This window comes from Leucoraja erinacea, chromosome 3 (assembly GCF_028641065.1).
Source record: "Leucoraja erinacea ecotype New England chromosome 3, Leri_hhj_1, whole genome shotgun sequence".
Classification (NCBI taxonomy): domain Eukaryota; kingdom Metazoa; phylum Chordata; class Chondrichthyes; order Rajiformes; family Rajidae; genus Leucoraja; species Leucoraja erinaceus.
The window spans coordinates 48541168-48561345 of NC_073379.1; the positions used below are offsets into that span (position 1 = coordinate 48541168).

The 20178-nt window shown below is 43.2% G+C and overlaps 1 protein-coding gene across 4 annotated transcripts in view; it reads right to left on the reverse strand.

Moving 5' to 3' along the window:
- Positions 1 to 20178, reverse strand: part of LOC129695557 (lysine-specific demethylase 4C-like) — a 324943-nt gene that overhangs the window by 28192 nt on the left and 276573 nt on the right. For all 4 annotated transcript variants that reach the window (XM_055632624.1, XM_055632625.1, XM_055632622.1 and 1 more), the window contains exon 19: positions 17010 to 17180. In XM_055632624.1, the coding sequence (XP_055488599.1) occupies positions 17010 to 17180 (171 nt within the window). The remainder of the gene's footprint in view (positions 1 to 17009; positions 17181 to 20178) is intronic.

Genomic DNA, 20178 nt, shown 5'->3' on the forward strand with positions numbered 1-20178 from the left:
AAGGAAAACAAACAAATAAGTAACTCAAATAATACAAATAATATCGTTCATGTTCAAAAGGGGTAAGAAGAAGTTCGAAAACTTTTCTGGTCCTACCCCCTCTTATTTTCTATACATTTTCATGGAAAAACAAAATAATGGGAACAACAGATGACCAACAGATAGGAAATCAGATAAATAATTGTTGATATAGTCAAGACAGTTTATTGTCATGTGTCCCAGATAGGCCAATGAAATTCTTGCTTTGCTTCAGCACAACAGAATATAGTAGGCATGAATACAGAACATATCAGTGAGTCCAAATACCATTATATAAATATATACACACATCAATAAATCAGATAAAGTGCAAATAAACAGATAATGGTCTGTAATGTTCAGAGATTTGTTTCAGTTGAGTTTAATAGCCTGATGGCTGTGGGGAAGTATCTACTTCTGAACCTGGACGTTGCAGTCTTCAGGCTCCTGTACCTTCTACCTGAAGGTAGCAGGGTGATGAGTGTGTGGCCAGGATGGTGTGGGTCCTTGATGATGCTGCCAGCCTTTTTGAAGCAGCGACTGCGATAGATCCCCGCGATCGTAGGGTGGTCAGAGCCGATGATGAACTGGGCAGTGTTTACTACTTTTTGTAGTCTTTTCCGCTCCTGGGCGCTCAAGTTGCCGAACCAAGCCACAATGCAACCGGTCAGCATGCTCTCTACTGTGCACCTGTAGAGGTTAGAGAGAGTCCTCCTTGACATACCGACTCTCCGTAATCTTCTCAGGAAGTAGAGTAAGCTTCAGTAAGTAAGCAAATTTTGGCTCATTTCAATTGGATATTAAGAATTTCTGAGAGAATTGCAATTTTAACCACACAATTTTCTCAAGTTAGTGAAAACAACATGTTGGCCCTCTTTTTTACTCCTCGATGCTTATCAAGCTACCTGAGTGATTGGCAAATAGTAACGGTCTGCAAAGGATATTATTTTCATAACCTTAAAATATCTTCATTCTAATCAGATTGTTTTTGAAGGTTTGCTAATAGAGGAATGTGTAAAAGTATGATCCAGGGAAGTTCAATTACAGCTGGCAAAAATGCTTGTGTATTTTATTGAACAATTCAGCAACCAATCTACTTTTAGATTTGATGGTACATTCATTATATTGGATTGAACATATGGCCAAAGTACTCCAAGTGAAGCCAATTTGCTTACGCAAATTAACTTACATCATTAAACAGACTCTTCCACAAATTCAGATTTCACAAAACATTGATGGCATCAGCTTTGCGCAAATATTAACATTAGTAAACCATTTTTTTTAGATTATAGTCATTAGAAAATAAGTGAAATTGTGAAGACGATATTCAATGTTCACCCCTAAGTGCCTATGGGAATGGAATCACATTTGGGCTGACAACAGCACCTTTAATGCATCAAACCTTCTGAAGTACTTTATTTTGGATCGTCATCAAACAAAATATCACGCTGAGCTACATAACGCGATATCAGAGCAGATATCAGACCTTGCTCCTTCAATCCCCCTTGTCTACTTCCTCTGTCCTTTCTTTGTCGCGCCTGACCATCGAGGCTGAGCATGTGAGAAAAGATCTGAGCAGACTCCGCTCAGACAAAGCCACGGGTCCCGATGGTGTCAGCTCTGGGGTAGTCAAGGCGTGTGCCAGCCAGTTGTGTGGAGTACTCCAGCATATCTTCAACCTGAGCCTGAGCCTGGAGAGGGTTCCTGTGATGTGGAAGATATTTGCCTGGTTCGTGTACCAAAGAGGATGCACCCCAGCTCCTCCAATGACTACAGACCAGTGGCGCTGACTTCACACATGATGAAGTCCCTGGAGAGGCTGGTGCTCACTCACCTGTGACCCCTTGTTTAACCCTCCCTGGACCCCCTGCAGTTTGCTTACCAAACAAAGGTGGGTGTTGAGGACGCCATCATCCACCTGCTCCATCGTTCCCAAGTTCACCTATATAAGCCTGGAAGCATTGTGAGAGTCATATTTTTTGACTCTGAGCAAACTGACAAAGATTTGGGGCGGATGCTCCATTGATGTCCTGGATCACCAACTACCTGACTGGATGACCACAATACAGGCTACAGAACTGTGTCTTGGACATGGTAGTGAGCAACACATGGACCCCACAGGGGACGGTCCTCTCTCCCTTCCTGTTCACCATCTACACCTCGGACCTCAGATATAACTCGGACTCCTGCCACCTGCAGAAATTTTCAGATGACTCTGCAATTGTGGGCTGCATCAGAGAGGGGAGGGAAACTGAATATAGAGGTGTAGTCAACGACTACATTTTTGCACCAAATTTATGACCAATATTTCAGAAATTAACAGGAATCTGAGAGGTAGCTTTTCCACACAAAGAGTGGTGGGTGTATGGAACGAGCTGCCAGAGGAGGTAGTTAAGGCTGAGACTATCCTAATGTTTAAGAGACATTTGGACACGTACATGGATAGGACAAGTTTAGATGGACATAGGCCAAACTCATGTGAGTGGGACTAGTTTAGATGGGGCATGTCGGTCGGTGTGGGCAAGTTGGGCTGAAGGGACTGCTTCCACACTGCATCACTCTATGACTAAAAAGTTAAGAAAAAAAATACATGTAGATAAGTAGAGCAGATTTGAAAGAGGAGTGAAATGTAAAGGCAGGGTGAGAATTATGGGTGGAAAGGAACATAGGAAAGAATGGGGGAGGGTGGGCTTGGGCAGATGGATGAAGGGAAAATAGACACAAAGAGCTGGAGTAACTCAGTGGGTCAGGCAGCATCTCTGGAGAATATGGATCGGGTTTCCGTTATCGTTGGGGCTGCAACGAGGAGCGGCCTCCAACAGGAAGAGACCGGGGACTCTGGTGCCGACGACTCACCGTCGCCGTCGCGGGGCTGGCCGAGTCCGGAGCGGGTGGAGCGGTGGAGGAGCGCTGCTGCTGTTGCTGCTGCGGCCCGACCGGAGAGTCGGAGGCTTCAACGGCAGGTCTGTGGACGGCGGCACCGGGAGCCCGCGGGTCCCTGGAGGGAGACCGCTTTTCAGGGCTCTCGCAACGGCGACTTCCCCCGCCCGAGTTGCGGGGTTGAAGAGCTCCTGGAGCGGGGCCTACATCACTGCCCCGCGCGGCTTGGAATGGCCGCGGGACTCTGCGAGCGCACGCCGGGGCTCTCTAACATCAAGAACACGGTGTGCGACCTCGCACCATCCGGCGTGGCTTTAATGGCCGCGGGACAATCGCCATCGCCAGCCGGGGGCTTTGACTTTGACTCTGACATCGGGGGGAGGGGGGGGGCGAGAGTGCAGTGGAGAGATAAGTTTATTTGGCCTTCCATCACAGCAATGTGATGGATGTTTATGTAAATTATGTTGTGTCTTGGGTCTATGTGTCTGTAATGTATGGCTGCAGAAATGGCATTTTGTTTGGACCTCAAGGGGTCCAAATGACAATTAAATGTATCTTGTGTATGTATAGGTGACATTTCACAGAGTGCTGGAGTAACTCAGTGAGTCAGGCAGCATATCTGGGGAAAAAGTATAAATTATATTTCGGGTCAAGACCCTTCTTCAGTAATATTCATGATGTGACAAGCATACACATTCCTGAATGTTACCCAAACCATCGTGAACTACTTTGTGACGGTGCTTACCCTCTCCCATAATGTCTCTGCTGCCTTGGGTGATGCAGGACAGGACACGAGCTTTGGGACAGGGTGTGAAGCTGTTGCAGTCTGGCCCAGCCTGGTAAAAGCCTGGATTGAGTGGATGTGGAGAGGCTGTTTCCACTAGTGGGAGAGTCTAGGACCAGTGGCCACAGCCTCAGAATTAAAAGACATTCCTTTAGGAAGGAGATGAGCAGGAATTTCTTAAGTCAGAGGGTGGTGAACTTTGGAATTCATTGCCACAGACAGCTGTGGAGGCCAAGTCAATGGACATTATTCAGGAGGAAATTGATAGATTCTTGATTGATACGGGTGTCAGATGTAATGGGGAGAAGGCAGGAGAATGGGTTTGAGAGGGAAAGATAGATAGAATCATAGAGTGATACAGTGTGGAAACAGGCCCTTCGGCCCAGCATGTCCCATCTGCACTGGTCCCACCTGCCCACGGTTTAATCCATGCACCTGTAACTGTTTAAACATTGCGATAGTCCCTGCCTCAACTACCTGCTCTGGCAGCTTGTTCCATACACCTACCACCCTTTGTGTGAAAACTATACCCCTCAGATTCCTATTAAATCTTTTCTCCTTCACCTTAAACTTATGTCCTCTGCTCCTCGATTCACCTATGCTGGGCAAAAGACTCAACCAGATCTATTCAAATCATGATTTTATACACCTCTATTAGATCATCCCATCCTCCTGTGCTCCATGAAATAGAGTCCCAGCCTACTCAACCTCTCCCTATAGCTCTGAATACCCTTCTTTCCTGTGGCTATCATACCGTACAACTCCTCCCTTTTCTTGTGGAGTAGACTGACTCCCCCCCCGCACACTCAATCTTTGCACATCACCAATCCTTTCCACTCATCACTTTAATTTCACGTTTCATGTTCTTTGTGTTTTATGACTGTTGGCAGATCAATTTCACTCCTGGGATATTCTATTGTATCGTTTCATATAAACAAAAAAACTGGACAAAGAGGTCAGCTTTAAGGAGCTGTTTAAAGGAGGGAAGCAAGAAGTCTTAAGGGAAAATTCTGCAGCTGAGAAAAGTCAGGCACTGCTGTGAGCTCCAATAATAAATGAGCTGAAGCAAGAACAAGTTAGAAAGTTAGAGGGTAGATATAGTTAATGGCTCTTGTTGGATATGGAAGTTCTATCAAATGACGTTTGACGTACAACTACCATGTCCTTATACTCTTCCCATTTAATAACCAACATATATACCCAGGCAACAACTCCTACACCAATCTGAAAATGAACGGCAGCTTCATTACCAAAATGTATGGTATGATCTGCCTAAATAGGATGTAAAACAAAGTTTTCACTATCTTGGTACGCACGACAATAATAAAACAAAATAAATATATTTTTTAATGAATATTTAAACTTAAGGTAATTCCTACTCCAGCTTCATTTGACCTCAGATGCAACCTGCAGCTGAAGATGGTACTTCACTATACAGGCCCTGCCAGGGGTACGGCAGGGTTCCGGTCCTGTGAGCTATTCGTAACTTGAACGAAATGGACAAAAATCTGTTAACTGTGATTATATACATCGTGGATTCAATATGGCCATCAATATGGCCAAATTCCAGCTAATGTCAAGAACAGTCATCTGCAGCTAGACACAAAAAGCTGGAGTAACTCAGCGGGACAGGCAGCATCAATGGAGAGAAGGAATGGGTGATGTTTCGGGTCGAGACCCTTCTTGTCTATCTCCGGTTTAAACCAGCATCTGCAGTTTCGTCCTACACAGCCATCCCCTTGGTATCTCAAATTCTTGTTTGTATGCATGTACTGTACATAACTTGGACATATGTAAACTGGGGACAATCTATACAGTGGAATTACATAATCTCCATTATGCGAAAGGACTTCCAAAGACCAAAGGAACACCAGTTGTAGAATAAATCAGAGAGACGATTCAATGCTCCTTTTCCAGAATTCAGTAAGGTAAAACAACGAAAAGCTAACAACAGAAAACTTAAATGCAAGTTCTTCTGAAATTGTACGCAAGCTGATTTTTCTTCTACATAAGGATTTAACTCAATTGTTATCCTAAGATTATATTTATAACGGAAATGGCAATGCAAGCTTTGAATGCTTCAGCAAATGCTAGTTAAACAACCAATATAGATCACTGTCATAGCTGAAAGTGTTTATTTTCAAATATTTTTAAATTGGTGTAAATTATTTTCTTTGAGTTGTCAAATGTATTTGTTTGAAGTCACAAATAAAATATTAAAATAAATAGGGTTCTCAAGCAATATCATGACTCCCAGCTACTGCTTTGTGAAGATATCATTCACAAATGCTTTTTGCAAGTTGCCTTATTGTATTGTCTTCCAAAGCTAATGCCAAAAGGGAAACCTAAACTAATGTGCAGGCTTGGTGTGGTGCTGCATTTTTATCAGAAGAATAAGAAAGGGTGGAGGCAAGGGGTACTGCCTGGGTACCATGTCTGAATGAAATAAGTGAGGAAGGGGATCTCAAGGTAGAGTTGCACAAAATGATAAAACTGGCAGAGGGTTAAGCAAGGTTAAATAAAAAACAAATCTAACTCCCAGTTTACGTTGCAAGGGGAAGAATAGAAAATCTGTCAAGTTATATTTGTTTGTATGCTTTGTTAGTTCACGTTTGGCTGTATTGTACATAGCTGTTCACCCTAGTACAGAAAAGATAAGGAATGCACCAAATATTCACAAGGATGTTATCAGAACTATCCTGATGTACCAATCAAGAAAGGCTGGAACTTTTTTTTAATCTTTAGATAAGGGAAAACTAAATGGTAACATGATAGTGATTTTTATAATTATGAAAAATTTAACAAAAAACACGCAGAAATAGTTTTTCACCTCTGTGGGATACAAAAACTTAATGATACAATGTGGATACCAATAACTTCAATAGGAAAGTCAAGGAAAACTTTTTTTCCCAGTGATAAAAATGTGATATCAACTACTGTGGGGAATGGCTTACGTGCATTATAGCAGGGCTGCCAACATTGGGCGAGTGTTGAGAGTGAGAAATTGCGAGGGAGCATGGCGACCAGGGGTGAGAGGGGGGTGTTCGGGTTTTTCGAGTTACGCCGTATGCCGTAGGTTGCTGAACCCTGTCCTAGATGTTTGGCCTCATTGTGGTCCCCCCCATGTTTTACAACCAATTCACCTGGTTAGTTCTATCTCCGGCTGCTTCATGTTGTCAGTGGCTGCACACCCAACCAAGAAAGAAGAGAAGAGAAGAGATGCGACGTCACTCACAGCCGCCAACTGACGCTCTTCCACAGACCGCACAGATCGCTCTGATGTGGCGCAAAAGAGACAAACTGTGCAGGGACTGAAGATAGCGTGAGAATTCTGTCATCAGCATGAGAATTGGCTGAAATGCGTGACTCTCACGCTCAAAACGTGAGAGTTGGCAGCCCTGTCTAAGGCCAGGATGTGACAAGACACACAGGGAGACACATACACAAAGGAAGACACACACACAGGGAGACAGACACACACACAGGGAGGGAGACAGACACACACACGGGGAGACACACACACACACACACATGGAGAGACACACACACACAGGGAGACACACAGACACGCTCACACACACACACACACATGGAGAGACAGACACACACACACACAGGGAGAAACACAGACACGCACACGCACACACAGGGAGACAGACACACAAGCACACCCACACACACCTTTCCTTCCCCCTTCCTCCCCCCATCCTCCCCTTCCCCTCTCCTGCCCCATCCCCCCTCTTTCTCCCCCCCCCACCCTTTCCTCACCCTCCCTCTTTCTTCCCTTTCTCCTTTCCTTCCTTCCTCCCCTTTATACATTCCCTCCCCTTGTCTCTCTTTTCCTCCATCTCTCTCTCTCTCTCTCTCTCTCTCTCTTTCCCCCTTCCCACTCTCCCCCAGCCGTCCAATGGGGAGTCTGGCGGGCACGGTGTAGCGTGGATTGGCGGCGCTGGTGCTGCCGTGTGTGTTGAAGGGCAGGAGGGAGGGAGGGAACGAGGCTGCAGTGGCAGCCGGCAGCGCAGCGCTCACAGCCGGCAAACAGGTGCTGACACCCGGCGGCTGCACATCCAACCAAGAGAAAAGTTCCTGATGTTAGGGAAGTCCAGGACAAGGGGTCACAGCTTAAGGATAAGGGGGAAATCCTTTAAAACCGAGATGAGAAGAACTTTTTTTCACACAGAGAGTGGTGAATCTCTGGAACTCTCTGCCACAGAGGGTAGTTGAGGCCAGCTCATTGGCTATATTTAAGAGGGAGTTAGATGTGGCACTTGTGGCTAAGGGGATCAGGGGGTATGGAGAGAAGGCACGTACGGAATACTGAGTTGGATGATCAGCCATGATCATATTGAATGGCGGTGCAGGCTCGAAGGGCCGAATGGCCTACTCCTGCACCTAATTTCTATGTTTCTATGTTTCTAAAAGAGACGCAACGTCACTCACAGCCGTCAACCGACGCGCTTCCCCAGACCCACAGGTCGCTATCATGGCGCAAAGAGACAAACTGTGCAGCAAAGATTGTATAGCTCCGCTATAGGATCCTTGCTGTGCAGGGACTGAAGACAGCGTGAGAATTCTGTCTTCAGCGTGAGGGCGTGAGAATTTGCTGAAATGAGTGAGTCTCACGCTCAAAGCGTGAGAGTTGGCAGCCCTGATTATAGGGAAACCACCATAGTTCTTGAGGGAGAAAAGAATAAAGCATATTCTGACAAATTTGAATGCAGAGAGCAGGGAGGAGCCTTTTATCGAATATAAGTGTCAGTAAAGATCTGTTGGATCAAGTGGATTGTGCCTGCCATGTGGATTACATTGAACAGAGAATGGGCCCACAATGTTTGTTGCAAACAGGCTACCAAGTTAAACAGATCTCATCTACCTGTACATGATCCAAAACCCTCCATTCCCTGCATTTCCATGTGCCTATCTAAAAACCTCTTAAATGCCACTAGAGTATCTGACTCCACCACCACCCATGACAATGCGTTCCAGGCCCCCACCACTCTCTGTGTAAAGAACTAGCCCTGCACATCTCCACAAAACTTTCCCCCTCTCACCTAATAGCTATGCCCTCTAGCGTAGGACATTCCACCCTGGAGAAAATTGTTACCGACTGTCTACCCTATCTAAGCCTCTCATAATTTTGTATACCACTCTCAACCTCATGTGTTCCAGAGAAAAATCCAACCTCCCCTTGTAGCTGAAATCTTCCAATCCAGGTAGCATTCTGGTAAACCTCCTCTGTACCCTCTCCAAAGCCTTCACATCGTTCCTGTAATGTGGTGACCATGAACTGCAGGCAATAATCCAAATGGGGCCTAACCAACATCTTATAGAGCTACATCCTGACTTCCTGACTCTTGTATTCCATGCTCCTAGCAATTAAGGCAAGCACTCTATACACCTTCTTTACCACCTTACCTACTAGTGCAGCCACCTTCAGTGTGCCATGTACTTGGACTCCAAGATCCCTCTGCACACCAAAGTTGATAAGGGTCTTGCTATTAACTGTATAATCTCAACTTACATTCAACCTCCCAAAGTGCAACATTCTATGCAACTCCATGCAACTCACAAGCACTTGTTCATTTTCAGGTGATTATTTTGACCCCTCTTCACTTTAAATATCAAATGTTTTTCCTATTGAAGAATCTCAAATTATTTTGAAAATGATTTACAGCTTTCACTTTCAAATGAAAAGTTTATTGTAACAAAAGATACTAAAATCATCAGATAAAAAGGAAAAGATCAACAAGTATAAGTGAACAACAAAACAGGCCAAAAGCAAAACCATGCTAATTGAGAGAAAGGCAAATTTAAAGTGATGATTCGCTTTGGAAAATCCAATACCTGAAGTTGAGCATGATTAAAAAAAGAGGCTGTCTGGCCTGTATTTCCAGAAAGTTTTATTTCAGATGTCTAACAAATTATATGTTGCAGGTCTAAGAAACCATAGCACAGCGTAGCTAAAATAATACAGCCTATTGAAGCAAAAGCCTCAACATAAATGTAAACCATCACAGGTGACTATCTTAGTCCAGTCCATCCCGATTATGCATTGAAATGGTTAATTAAAATTTAACAAGCGAGCCAATCTTGCACTAGAACATTCACTTTAACTTGTGTAGGAAAGAACTGCAGATGCTGTTTTAAATCAAAGATAGACACAAAATGCTGGAGTAACTCAGCGGGACAGGCAGCATCTCTGGAGAGTAGGAATGGGTGGCATTTCGGGTCGAGACCCTTCTTCAGACTGATGTCAGGGGAGTGGGTGGAACAGAGATAGAATGTAGTCTGAGACAGTAAGACTGGTGGGAGAACTGGGAAGGGGGAGGGGATGGAGAGAGAATGAAAGCAAGGGCTATTTTAAGTTAGAGAAGTCAATGTTCATACCATTGGGGTGGAAGTTACCCAAGCGAAATATGAGATGCTGTTCCTCCAATTTGCCTCACTCTGACAATGGAGGAGGCCCAGGACAGAAAGGTCAGATTGGGAATAGGAGGAGGAGTTAAAGTGCTGAGCAACCGGGAGATCAGGTAGATTAAGGCGGACTGAGTGGAGGTGTTCAGCGAAACGATCGCCGAGCCGGCGCTTGATCTCGCCGATGTACAGAAGTTGACATCTGGAACAGCGGATACAGTAGATGAGGTTGGAGGAGATGCAAGTGAACCTCTGCCTCACCTGAAAAGACTGTTGGGGTCCTTGGATGGAGTCAAGGGGGGAGGTAAAGGGGCAGGTGTTGCATCTCCTGCGGTTGCAGGTGAAGGTACCTGGCGGCAAAAGTATTGGATTATATGGTGTATGCGACGGCTGATGGGGTGAAAGGCGAGGACATGAGGGACTCTGTCCTTGTTGCAAATGAGGGGAGGGGGAGCAAGAGTGGATCTGCGGGATATCGAGGACACCCTAGTGAGAGCCTCATCTATAATGGAAGAGGGGAACCCCCGTTTCCTAAAGAATGAGGACATCCCCGATGATCCAGTATGGAAAACCTCATCCTGGACGCAAATGCGGTGTAGACGGAGGAATTGTGAGTAGGGGATAGTCTTTACAGGATGCCTGGTGAGAAGTGTAGTCTAGATCGCTATGGGTCAGTAGGTTTGTAGTAGATGTCGGTCAATAGTATGTCTCCTGTGATGGAGACGGTGAGATCTAGAAACGGTAGAGAGATGTTGGAGATGGTCCAAGTCATTTGAGTGCAGGATAGAAATGAGTGGTGAAGTTGATGAAGTCAGTGAGTTCTGCATGGGTGCAGGAGGCAGCACCAATGCAGTCGTCACTGTTGCGGTAGAGTTCGGGGATAGGGCCAGTGTACGCCTGGAACAGTGATTGTTCGACATACCCTACAAAGCGGCAGGCATAGCTGGGGTCCATGCGAGTGCTTATAGCTACGCCTTGGATTTGGAGGAAGTGGGAGGAGTCAAAGGAGAAGTTGTTGAGGGTAAGGACAGGACTGCTAGGCGGAGGAGAGTATTGGTAGACGCAAATTGGAGGAACAACACCTCATATTTTGTTTGGGTAGCTTACATCCCAGTGATATAAACATTGACTTCTCTAACTTCAAATAGCCCTTGGGTTCTCTCTCTCTCCATTCCCTCCCTCTTCCCAGTTCGCCCTCTGGTCTTTTTGTCTCCAACTACATGATATCTCTGTCCCCGTCCACTCCCCTGACATCAGTCTGAAGAAGGGGCTCGACCCAAAATGTCACCCATTCCCTTTAACTTTATGCATTTCAAGAGGATCTTTTTAAATTTGTTTTTCTCATTTCTATTTTATCCAGTCACAGATCGCCTCCTCCATATGTTTTCCAGAATCAATTATTGTCTCCTCAGTACTCCCTGATACACATGCTAATATTTTCTTCTTGATACACCTTACATTTTGTGTTTATCCATAGGCACTCCCTAATCTAATAATTGCAGTGAGCATTGATGACCTAATGAGTAAAGCTTCCTCCATACTCAATTCACAATTCCTAGTGCAGATCTTGTGAGCTCCACCAAAGGATTATCCTGTCATCACATCTCTCCACAATATCTACTAATTTGTAAACAATGGCTTTATTATTACACAGCTTTTTTTAAATGAACTCTTCATTATTATGACTGTGACAAATTCCTGGCAGATGGCTGATATCATATAAGAAGAGGTGGAAATGAGCTCCCCCAACCTGGCCAGGCATTCAATATGATCAACACTGGCCTCAAACCCTCTTGTGTCAGTTCCCCATAATCTTCAGTTCACGAGTCTGAAGAAAGCTGTTGACCTGAAACGTACAAAATTCTTAGGGGGTTGGACAGGCTAGATGCAGGAAGATTGTTCCCGATGTTGGGGAAGTCCAGGACAAGGGGTCACAGTTTAAGGATAAAGGGGAAATCCTTTAGGACCGAGATGAGAAAAACATTTTTCACGCAGTGTGGTGAGTCTCTGGAACTCTCTGCCACAGAAGGTAGTTGAGGCCAGTTCATTGGCTATATTTAAGAGGGAGTTAGATGTGGCCCTTGTGGCTAAAGGGACCAGGGGGTATGGAGAGAAGGCAGGTACAGGATACTGAGTTGGATGATCAGCCATGATCATATTAAATGGCGGTGCAGGCTCGAAGGGCCGAATGGCCTACTCATGCACCTGTTTTCTATGTTTCTATCAGTCCGAAGAAAGGTCTCAACCCAAAATGTCCCTATCGAGTTCAGAAGGGCTTGACCCAAAACGTTACCTATCCATGTTCTCCAGAGATGCTGCTTGACCAGTTGAGTTCCAACACTTTGTTTCCTTTTGTGTATTAACTACCATCTGCAGTTCCTTGTTTCTACATCCTAAATTTGTTGTCCATCTTCCCTTCGTTAGATGAAGACTGCCCCCTCACCCCATCCCCAGTTACATCTTTTAACGTATGATTGGTCCAGCCTACCATGGTATCTGTGTACCTCTTATCAGTAAATCACTCTTTGATTCGCCTCACTAACATTTCAAGTATGGATTTCATCATGAATTGCTAGAATTTAAAAAAAAATCAATTAGACAACCAAAGCTAAGTCAAATACTTTTTTATTCCGCAGCTTTTTGATTAATTTTGACCAACAGATGGGAAATGTTACCAAAAGCACAGAAAGAAACATTCCAAAACACAAGATAACACTTTTATCTGGAAAGTATTTCACTACAACGATTCCATTAATAGTCTGATCATATTTTACTGGCACAGAGGAGATGAATGGAGGTAGAAAATGAATTATAGATTATCAATTAAATTTATCTTTATTCACTACAAACCTAACCTTCCTTGATGACATGCCTAAAGAAATATATTTTACTTAGCTCTCAAATGTTAATGTGGGGTGAAAAAAAGCATTTTTAGTATTACTTTGTTAAGGTTATTGAGAGCTTATAGATAGATGAATTACAAGCTGTATTAATTCCCAAAATAAAACTTTGAAAAGTTCCTGCCAATCCAGTCTTCCTGATTGAGTACTGATATGACCCAAACAAGAGCAAATCATTTCTGATATTCTGGTTAGCCACATGCTTTGTTCATGAAGATTGTTAAATTGTTTGTTGCACATTTATAGACTAGAAAGGCGTTTCATATGATTGAAACCTGTACTGGGCACTGAACATTTACAAACAGCATCAGACCATCTATTTGAATAAGGCGAAAACTTTGCAGAGACAAAATAATTATAAAAAATAAATACTTCACCAACCAAAACATAACTGTAAAAAGAGAAAATGATGCCACTTCCTTCCTATCATTTTGTTATCATTCACATTTCTATTCCTGCCTTTAAGACCATACAATCCTACAATCCCAAGTAACAAACACAAAGAATTGTACAGATAGCATCTTCATATGAGCTCAGTGGGTAGCGTAAAGCAAATGATTGATTGAGTTTATAAGGAAGAAACCCTTATAGCAAAAAGCTGCCTCTCCATATAGAGACCATGAAAAATAATATATTAAATATCTTTAGGGAACTATATTCATAAACCTGCTTTTTCTTTTCATTCTTTGAAGACCTCCAGTTACACAGCAGTAACTCGATAATACAAAATTTTCACAGCTTGAGCACCTCCATCCAACACCAACATTGTCTCACTGAATTCTCTATGGGACCACTTACTAATGGAAACTAATTTAGCGAACATGAACAATCTGAAGTGGTTAGCTTGTGTGGAATTGGAATACATATAATTAACAAGCTGCACATAAACATGTTAGAAGAATATTTCGAAATATTTTATCACAAAAGGTTTACTTGATAAGAAAAGGGAGATGCTTCATCGAAGCAATCTACTAGCATTTCCATGCTCCTTGAAGGGAAAAAATGCCGATTTCAATCAATGTGCCAATTCTACAGATAATGCGTATTGAATGAATTGACCACTTTTGTGACTACTTTAGTACATCCAACATTGGGTAATTATAATTACTGGTAGCCTTCCGCCTAAGTTACATATGCAGACAGATCTATAACAGTAAATGCTCTTCTGGGCTTTTCATTTTAAAGGCAGAACAAAATCATTACACTTTTTAATATATTTTGGCAATTAAGTGTGCAGTACCAAGTCACTAACTCAGCAAATCACGATTTTATTCTAAATGTTTTTGGGCAAATTATATTAGTAGTAAGGGAAACAGGGAAACCAATTAGCCTTGGTACCTTGCTCTATCGTGATATACGCTGATTATTTTGTTGAAAATAGTTGTTCACATATTTATATTCAATGGCCGTGTGGCACCCGAGGCACTGATTTTACTGCAAGTTTTGTTGTACCTCGGAAAATCTAAATGTTATTCCACTCAGGGGTTGCATTGTTCAGGGAGGAAGGGAAAACAGATCAAAGTGAATAATAGATAGTATACCCAGGTATGAGATGTTGTCAATCAATTTGATAACAAGTTTTTTCAATAGATGCTTTTGCTGAACCAAAGAAAGCAATATGGGTTTTATTGCTATCTCAGAGATTTTGCTTATTAACCAATTACGAGAAACCATTTGCAAGTTCATTGCTTATGCGTCTTCTCCAAACTCAGCACTAGTGCCTGAAGTGCTGCTTGCACCACAGCTACCCTCTAGTCCATGGATTAATTGTGCTTTAAGGCAACTTTAAAATGGTACAATTAAGACAACGATGAAAAGGAACTAGAAATTAGTGAATTATTTTGGAGTTATAAAGTGATACAGTGTGGAAACAGGCCCTTTGGCCCTACTTGACCACACCAGCCAACATGTCCCAGCTGCACTAGCCCCACCTGCCTGCGCTTGGTCCATATCCCTCCAAATCTGTCAAATCCATGTACCTATCTAATCGTTTCGTAAAACATTGGGATAGTGCCAGCCTCAACAACCTTATCTGGCAGCTTGTTCCATACACCCACCAGCCTTTCTGTGAAAATGTTACCCCTCAGATTCCTATTAAATCTTTTCCCCTTCACCTTGAACCTATGTCCTCCGGTCCTCGATTCCCTTACTCTTGGCAAGAGACTGTGCATCTATTCCTCTCATGATTTTATAGACCTCTATAAGATCACCCCTCATCCTCCTGCGCTCCAAGGAATAGAGACCCAGTCTACTCAACCTCCCCCTATAGTTCAGACCCTCTAGTCCTGGCAACATCCTTGTAAATCTTCTCTGATCCCTTTCAAGCTTGACAATATATTTCCTATAACATGGTGCCCAGAACTGAACACAATATTCTAAATGCAGTCTCACCAATGTCTAAAATCACTGCAATATGACCTCCCAACTTCTATACTCAATACTCTGATGGATGAAGGCCAATGTGCCAATGACCACCTTATCTACCTGCGACTCGACCTTCAAGGAACCATGCATCTGCACTCCTATATCCCTCTGCTCGACCGCACTACCCAGAGGCGTACCATTCACTGCGTAGGCTCTGCCCTTGTTAGACGTTCCAAAATACAACACCTCACACTTCCCTGTATTAAATTCCATCAACCATTCCTCAGCTCACCTGGCCAATCGATCCAGATCCTACTGCAATCATCTTCACTATCTGCAAAACCACCCACTTTTGTATCATCAACAAACTTGCTAATCTTGCCCTGTATGTTCTCATCCAAATCATTGACATAGATGACAAACAGTAACGCACCCAGCACTGAACCCTGAGGCACACCACTAGTCACAGGCCTCCAGTCTGAGAAGCAACCTTCCACAATCACCCTCTGCTTCTTTCCATGGAGCCAATTTGCTATTCATTCAGCTATCTCTCCTTGGATACCATGCAATCTAACCTTCCAGAGCAGCCTACCATGTGGCACCTTGTCGAACGCCTTACTGAAGTCCATGTACACAACACCTGCAGCTCTGCCCTCATCGACCTTTTTGGTCACGTCTTCAAAAAAATCAATCAGATTTGTGAGACACGACCTCCCACATACAAATAAATCCATACTGACTATCCCTAATCTGCCCTTGCCCGTCCAAATGCCTGTTTAACCTATCCCTCAGAATGCTCTCTAGTAACTTTCCAACTACAGATGTTAAGCTCACTGGCCTATAGTTCCCAGCATTTTCCCTGCAGCCCTTCTTGAAAAGAGGCACAACATTTGCCACCCTCCAGTCTTCCGGCACCTCTCCTGTATTTAAGGACGACTCATAAATTTCAACCAGGGCTCCCGCAATTTCCTCTCTGGTTTCCCATATTGTCCTCGGATATATCTGATCAGGCCCTGGAAATTTGTCTACCTTCAAACACGACAGTACCTTCAGTACTTCTTCGAAGGTAACACTGATTGCACTCAAGACACTTCCATTGACTGCCCCAAGTTCTTCCGTCCTCCTGTCTATCTCCTCAGTAAATACAGAGTAGAAATACTTATTGAGGACCTTGCCCATCTCCTGTGGTTCCACACAGAGGCGACCACTTTGATTCCTGAGAGGTCCCACTTGCTCTCTAGTCACACTATAAAAACATCCCACTTGGCTGATGTTCCTTTCCCCTCAAATAATCTGCTCCATTCAACGTGAGCGAGACCTTCTCTCATATCCTCAAAGTTGGCCTTACCCCAGTTGAGCATTTTAACACGTGGGCCCTCTCTGTCCCTATCCATAACTATCTTAAACCTAATCGAACTATGGTCACTGGTCCCAAAATCCTCCTCCATAAACACTTTATTAACTTGCCCTTCCCAATTTCCCAATACTACATCCAGTATTGCCCTTTCACGTGTGGGGGCCTCTACATACTGCTTGAGAAAGCTCTCCTGGGCACTTTTGAGGAATTGCACTCCTTTGTTTCAGCAACAATAAAGAGGGACTATTAAAATGTGTTACTTCTGTAGACTGAACCAAAACAAATTACTTACAGCAATATCCTCTGGATACAGATCGTCACTGAACGAGCCATCGTCAAATATGACCTCATAGAAGGTTTGAGAGGAAATTCCGGTGACACCACAACTGTAATATCTTCCATTCTTGTGCTTTGAGATGAGTGTTTGTCCAATTGCTAAGTCTTGGAATAGAGTTTTGTTTTTCTTTGTTTTGAGGGGGAAAAAAGAAAGAGAAAATAAAAGTTTTGCCAAGAAATATATTAGTTCAATTACTGACCTAAACTAACTTGACAAAAAAATGTTTAACCATGCAGCAGGATATATTTTTCACTAATATAATAATTCCATGTAAGTTCACAAGTCTTCCATTATAACCTACAGAGCTGCATCAATGATCACCTTATTGTTACCGGTGAGAAAATAAAAAATCATTCGCATTAAGCGTATTTAAATTGCACTGAACTTGCCTGACATTTCATTTAGCCAACAGCATTACATGAAGTTAAGCAACAAAACAAATTGCTAGAAGACTATCCCCCCCCCCCCCCCCGCAGATGCTTCTTGAACTAGAGTTCCTCCAGCAGATTGAACATTTGTTTCAGATTCCACCACATGCAATCTCTTGTGGCCCACATACAAAATTAAAGCACAGGTTCAGTAAAGCACCATGTAAGTCAGTAAGTTTATTGGCCAAGTATTCACATACAAGGAATTTGCCTTGGTGCTCCGCCCACAAATAACAACATGACATACAGTGACAGTTATGAATGACTAAGAACATTAAACATTAATAATAATAAAACATTAATGATAAAACATCATTGATCAAGCATGTATCACCATTGATCAACAAAATACCAGATCAAAGGGAGGCTACAGATTTTTGGCTGTTGAGTAGAGCAACTACTGGTGGATAAAAACTGTTTTATCCACATCCACTAACAGTAGTAGTGGAGTTGGGGATGGCATCAAACAGGAAATTAGAAATGCGTGCAACAAAGGTAAAACAGTTATAATGGGTGACTTCAATCTACATATAGATTGGGTGAATCAAATTGGCAAGGGTGCTGAGGTAGAGGATTTCTTGGAATGTATGCGGGATAGTTTTCTAAACCAACATGTAGAGGAACCAACGAGAGAGCAGGCTATTCTAGACTGGGTATTGAGTAATGAGGAAGGGTTAGTTAGCAGTCTTGTTGTGCGTGGCCCCTTGGGCAAGAGTAACCATAATATGGTTGAGTTCTTCATTAGGATGGAGAGTGACATTGTTAATTCAGAAACAAGGATCCTGAACTTAAAGAAAGGTAACTTTGAGGGTATGAGACGTGAATTGGCCAAGATAGACTGGCGATTGATTCTTAATGGGTTGACAGTGGATATGCAATGGAAGGCATTTAAAGACTGCATGGATGAACTACAACACTTGTTCATCCCAGTTTGGCAAAAAAAAAAAATCAGGGAAGGTAGTGCATCCGTGGATAACAAGGGAAATCAGGGATAGTATCAAAACAAAAGATAAAGCGTACAAATTAGCCAGAAAAAGCAGCCTACCAGAGGACTGGGAGAAATTCAGAGACCAGCAGAGGAGGACAAAGGGCTTAATTAGGAAAGGGAAAATAGATTATGAAAGAAAACTGGCAGGGAACATAAAAACTGACTGCAAAAGCTTTTATAGATATGTGAAGAAAAAAAGATTAGTTAAAACAAATGTAGGTCCCTTGCAGTCAGAAACGGGTGAATTGATCATGGGGAACAAGGATATGGCAGACCAATTGAATAACTACTTTGGTTCTGTCTTCATTAAGGAAGACATAAATAATCTGCCGGAAATAGCAGGGGACCGGGGCTCAAATGAGATGGAGGAACTGAGTGAAATCCAGGTTAGCCGGGAAGTGGTGTTAGGTAAATTGAATGGATTAAAGGCCGATAAATCCCCAGGCCCAGAGTACTTAAGGAAGTAGCCCCAGAAATAGTGGATGCATTAGTGATAATTTTTCATATGAAGAAAGATTGGATAGACTAGGCTTGTACTCGCTAGAATTTAGAAGATCGAGGGGGGACCCAGTTATATAACGTCTTACAAAATGCTAGAATCTTATTAAAGATGGGGACAGGCACAGATGCAGGAAATCATTGTTTCCGATGGATTGAAGGGTAAATCATGTCTGACAATCTTATAGAATTTTTCAAGGGGTAACAGTAGAGAGTGGATAAGGGAGAACCAGGTAGGTGTGTTATTCTCTGGACTTTCAGAAGGCTTTCGACAAGGGCCCACATAAGAGATTAGTATACAAACTTAAGGCACACGGTATTGGGGGTTCAGTAGAGATGCTGATAGAGAATACTGAGTTGGCATGGATCAAAGAGTAGGAGAAACGGGTCCTTTTCACAATGGCGGGCAGGCTCACTAGTGGGCCCGAATGGCTGGGACTCCAGCCATGCACGATATTATTAATATTTTTCTTGAATGCAACATCTCCAAGTTTTTTTGATGCCAGTGTGGCTGTGAGGAGGATGACAGTCCTGCAAGGCGACTTGGATAGGCTGGGTGAGTGGGCAAATGCATGGCAGATGCAGTATAACGTGGATAGATGTGAGGTTATCCACTTTGGTGGCAAAAACAGGAAAGTAGATTATTATCTAAATGGTGGCCGATTAGGAAAGGGGGAGATGCAACGAGACCTGAGTGTCATGGTACACCAGTCGTTAAAAGTAGGCATGCAGGTGCAGCAGGCAGTGAAGAAGGTGAATGGTATGTTAGCATTCATAACAAAAGGCTTTGAGTATAGGAGCAGGGAGGTTCTACTGCAGTTGTACAGGGTCTTGGTAAGACCACACCTGGAGTATTGCGTACAGTTTTGGTCTACAAATCTGAGGAAATACATTCTTGCCATAGAGGAGAAGAGAAGGTTCACCAGACTGATCCCTGGGATGCCGGGCCTGTATTATTAAGAAAAACCGGATAGATATTATTTGTACTCGCTGAATTTAGAAGATTGAGATGGGATTTTATAGATCCTTACAAAATACTTAAGGGGTTGGACAGGCTAGATGCAGGAAGATTGCTCCCGATGTTAGGGAAGTCCATAACAAGGGGTCACAGTTTAAGGATAAGGGGGAAAATCTTTTAGGTGAATCTCTGGAATTCTCTGCCACAGAAGGAAGTTGAGGCCAGTTCGTTGGCTATATTTAAGAGGGAGTT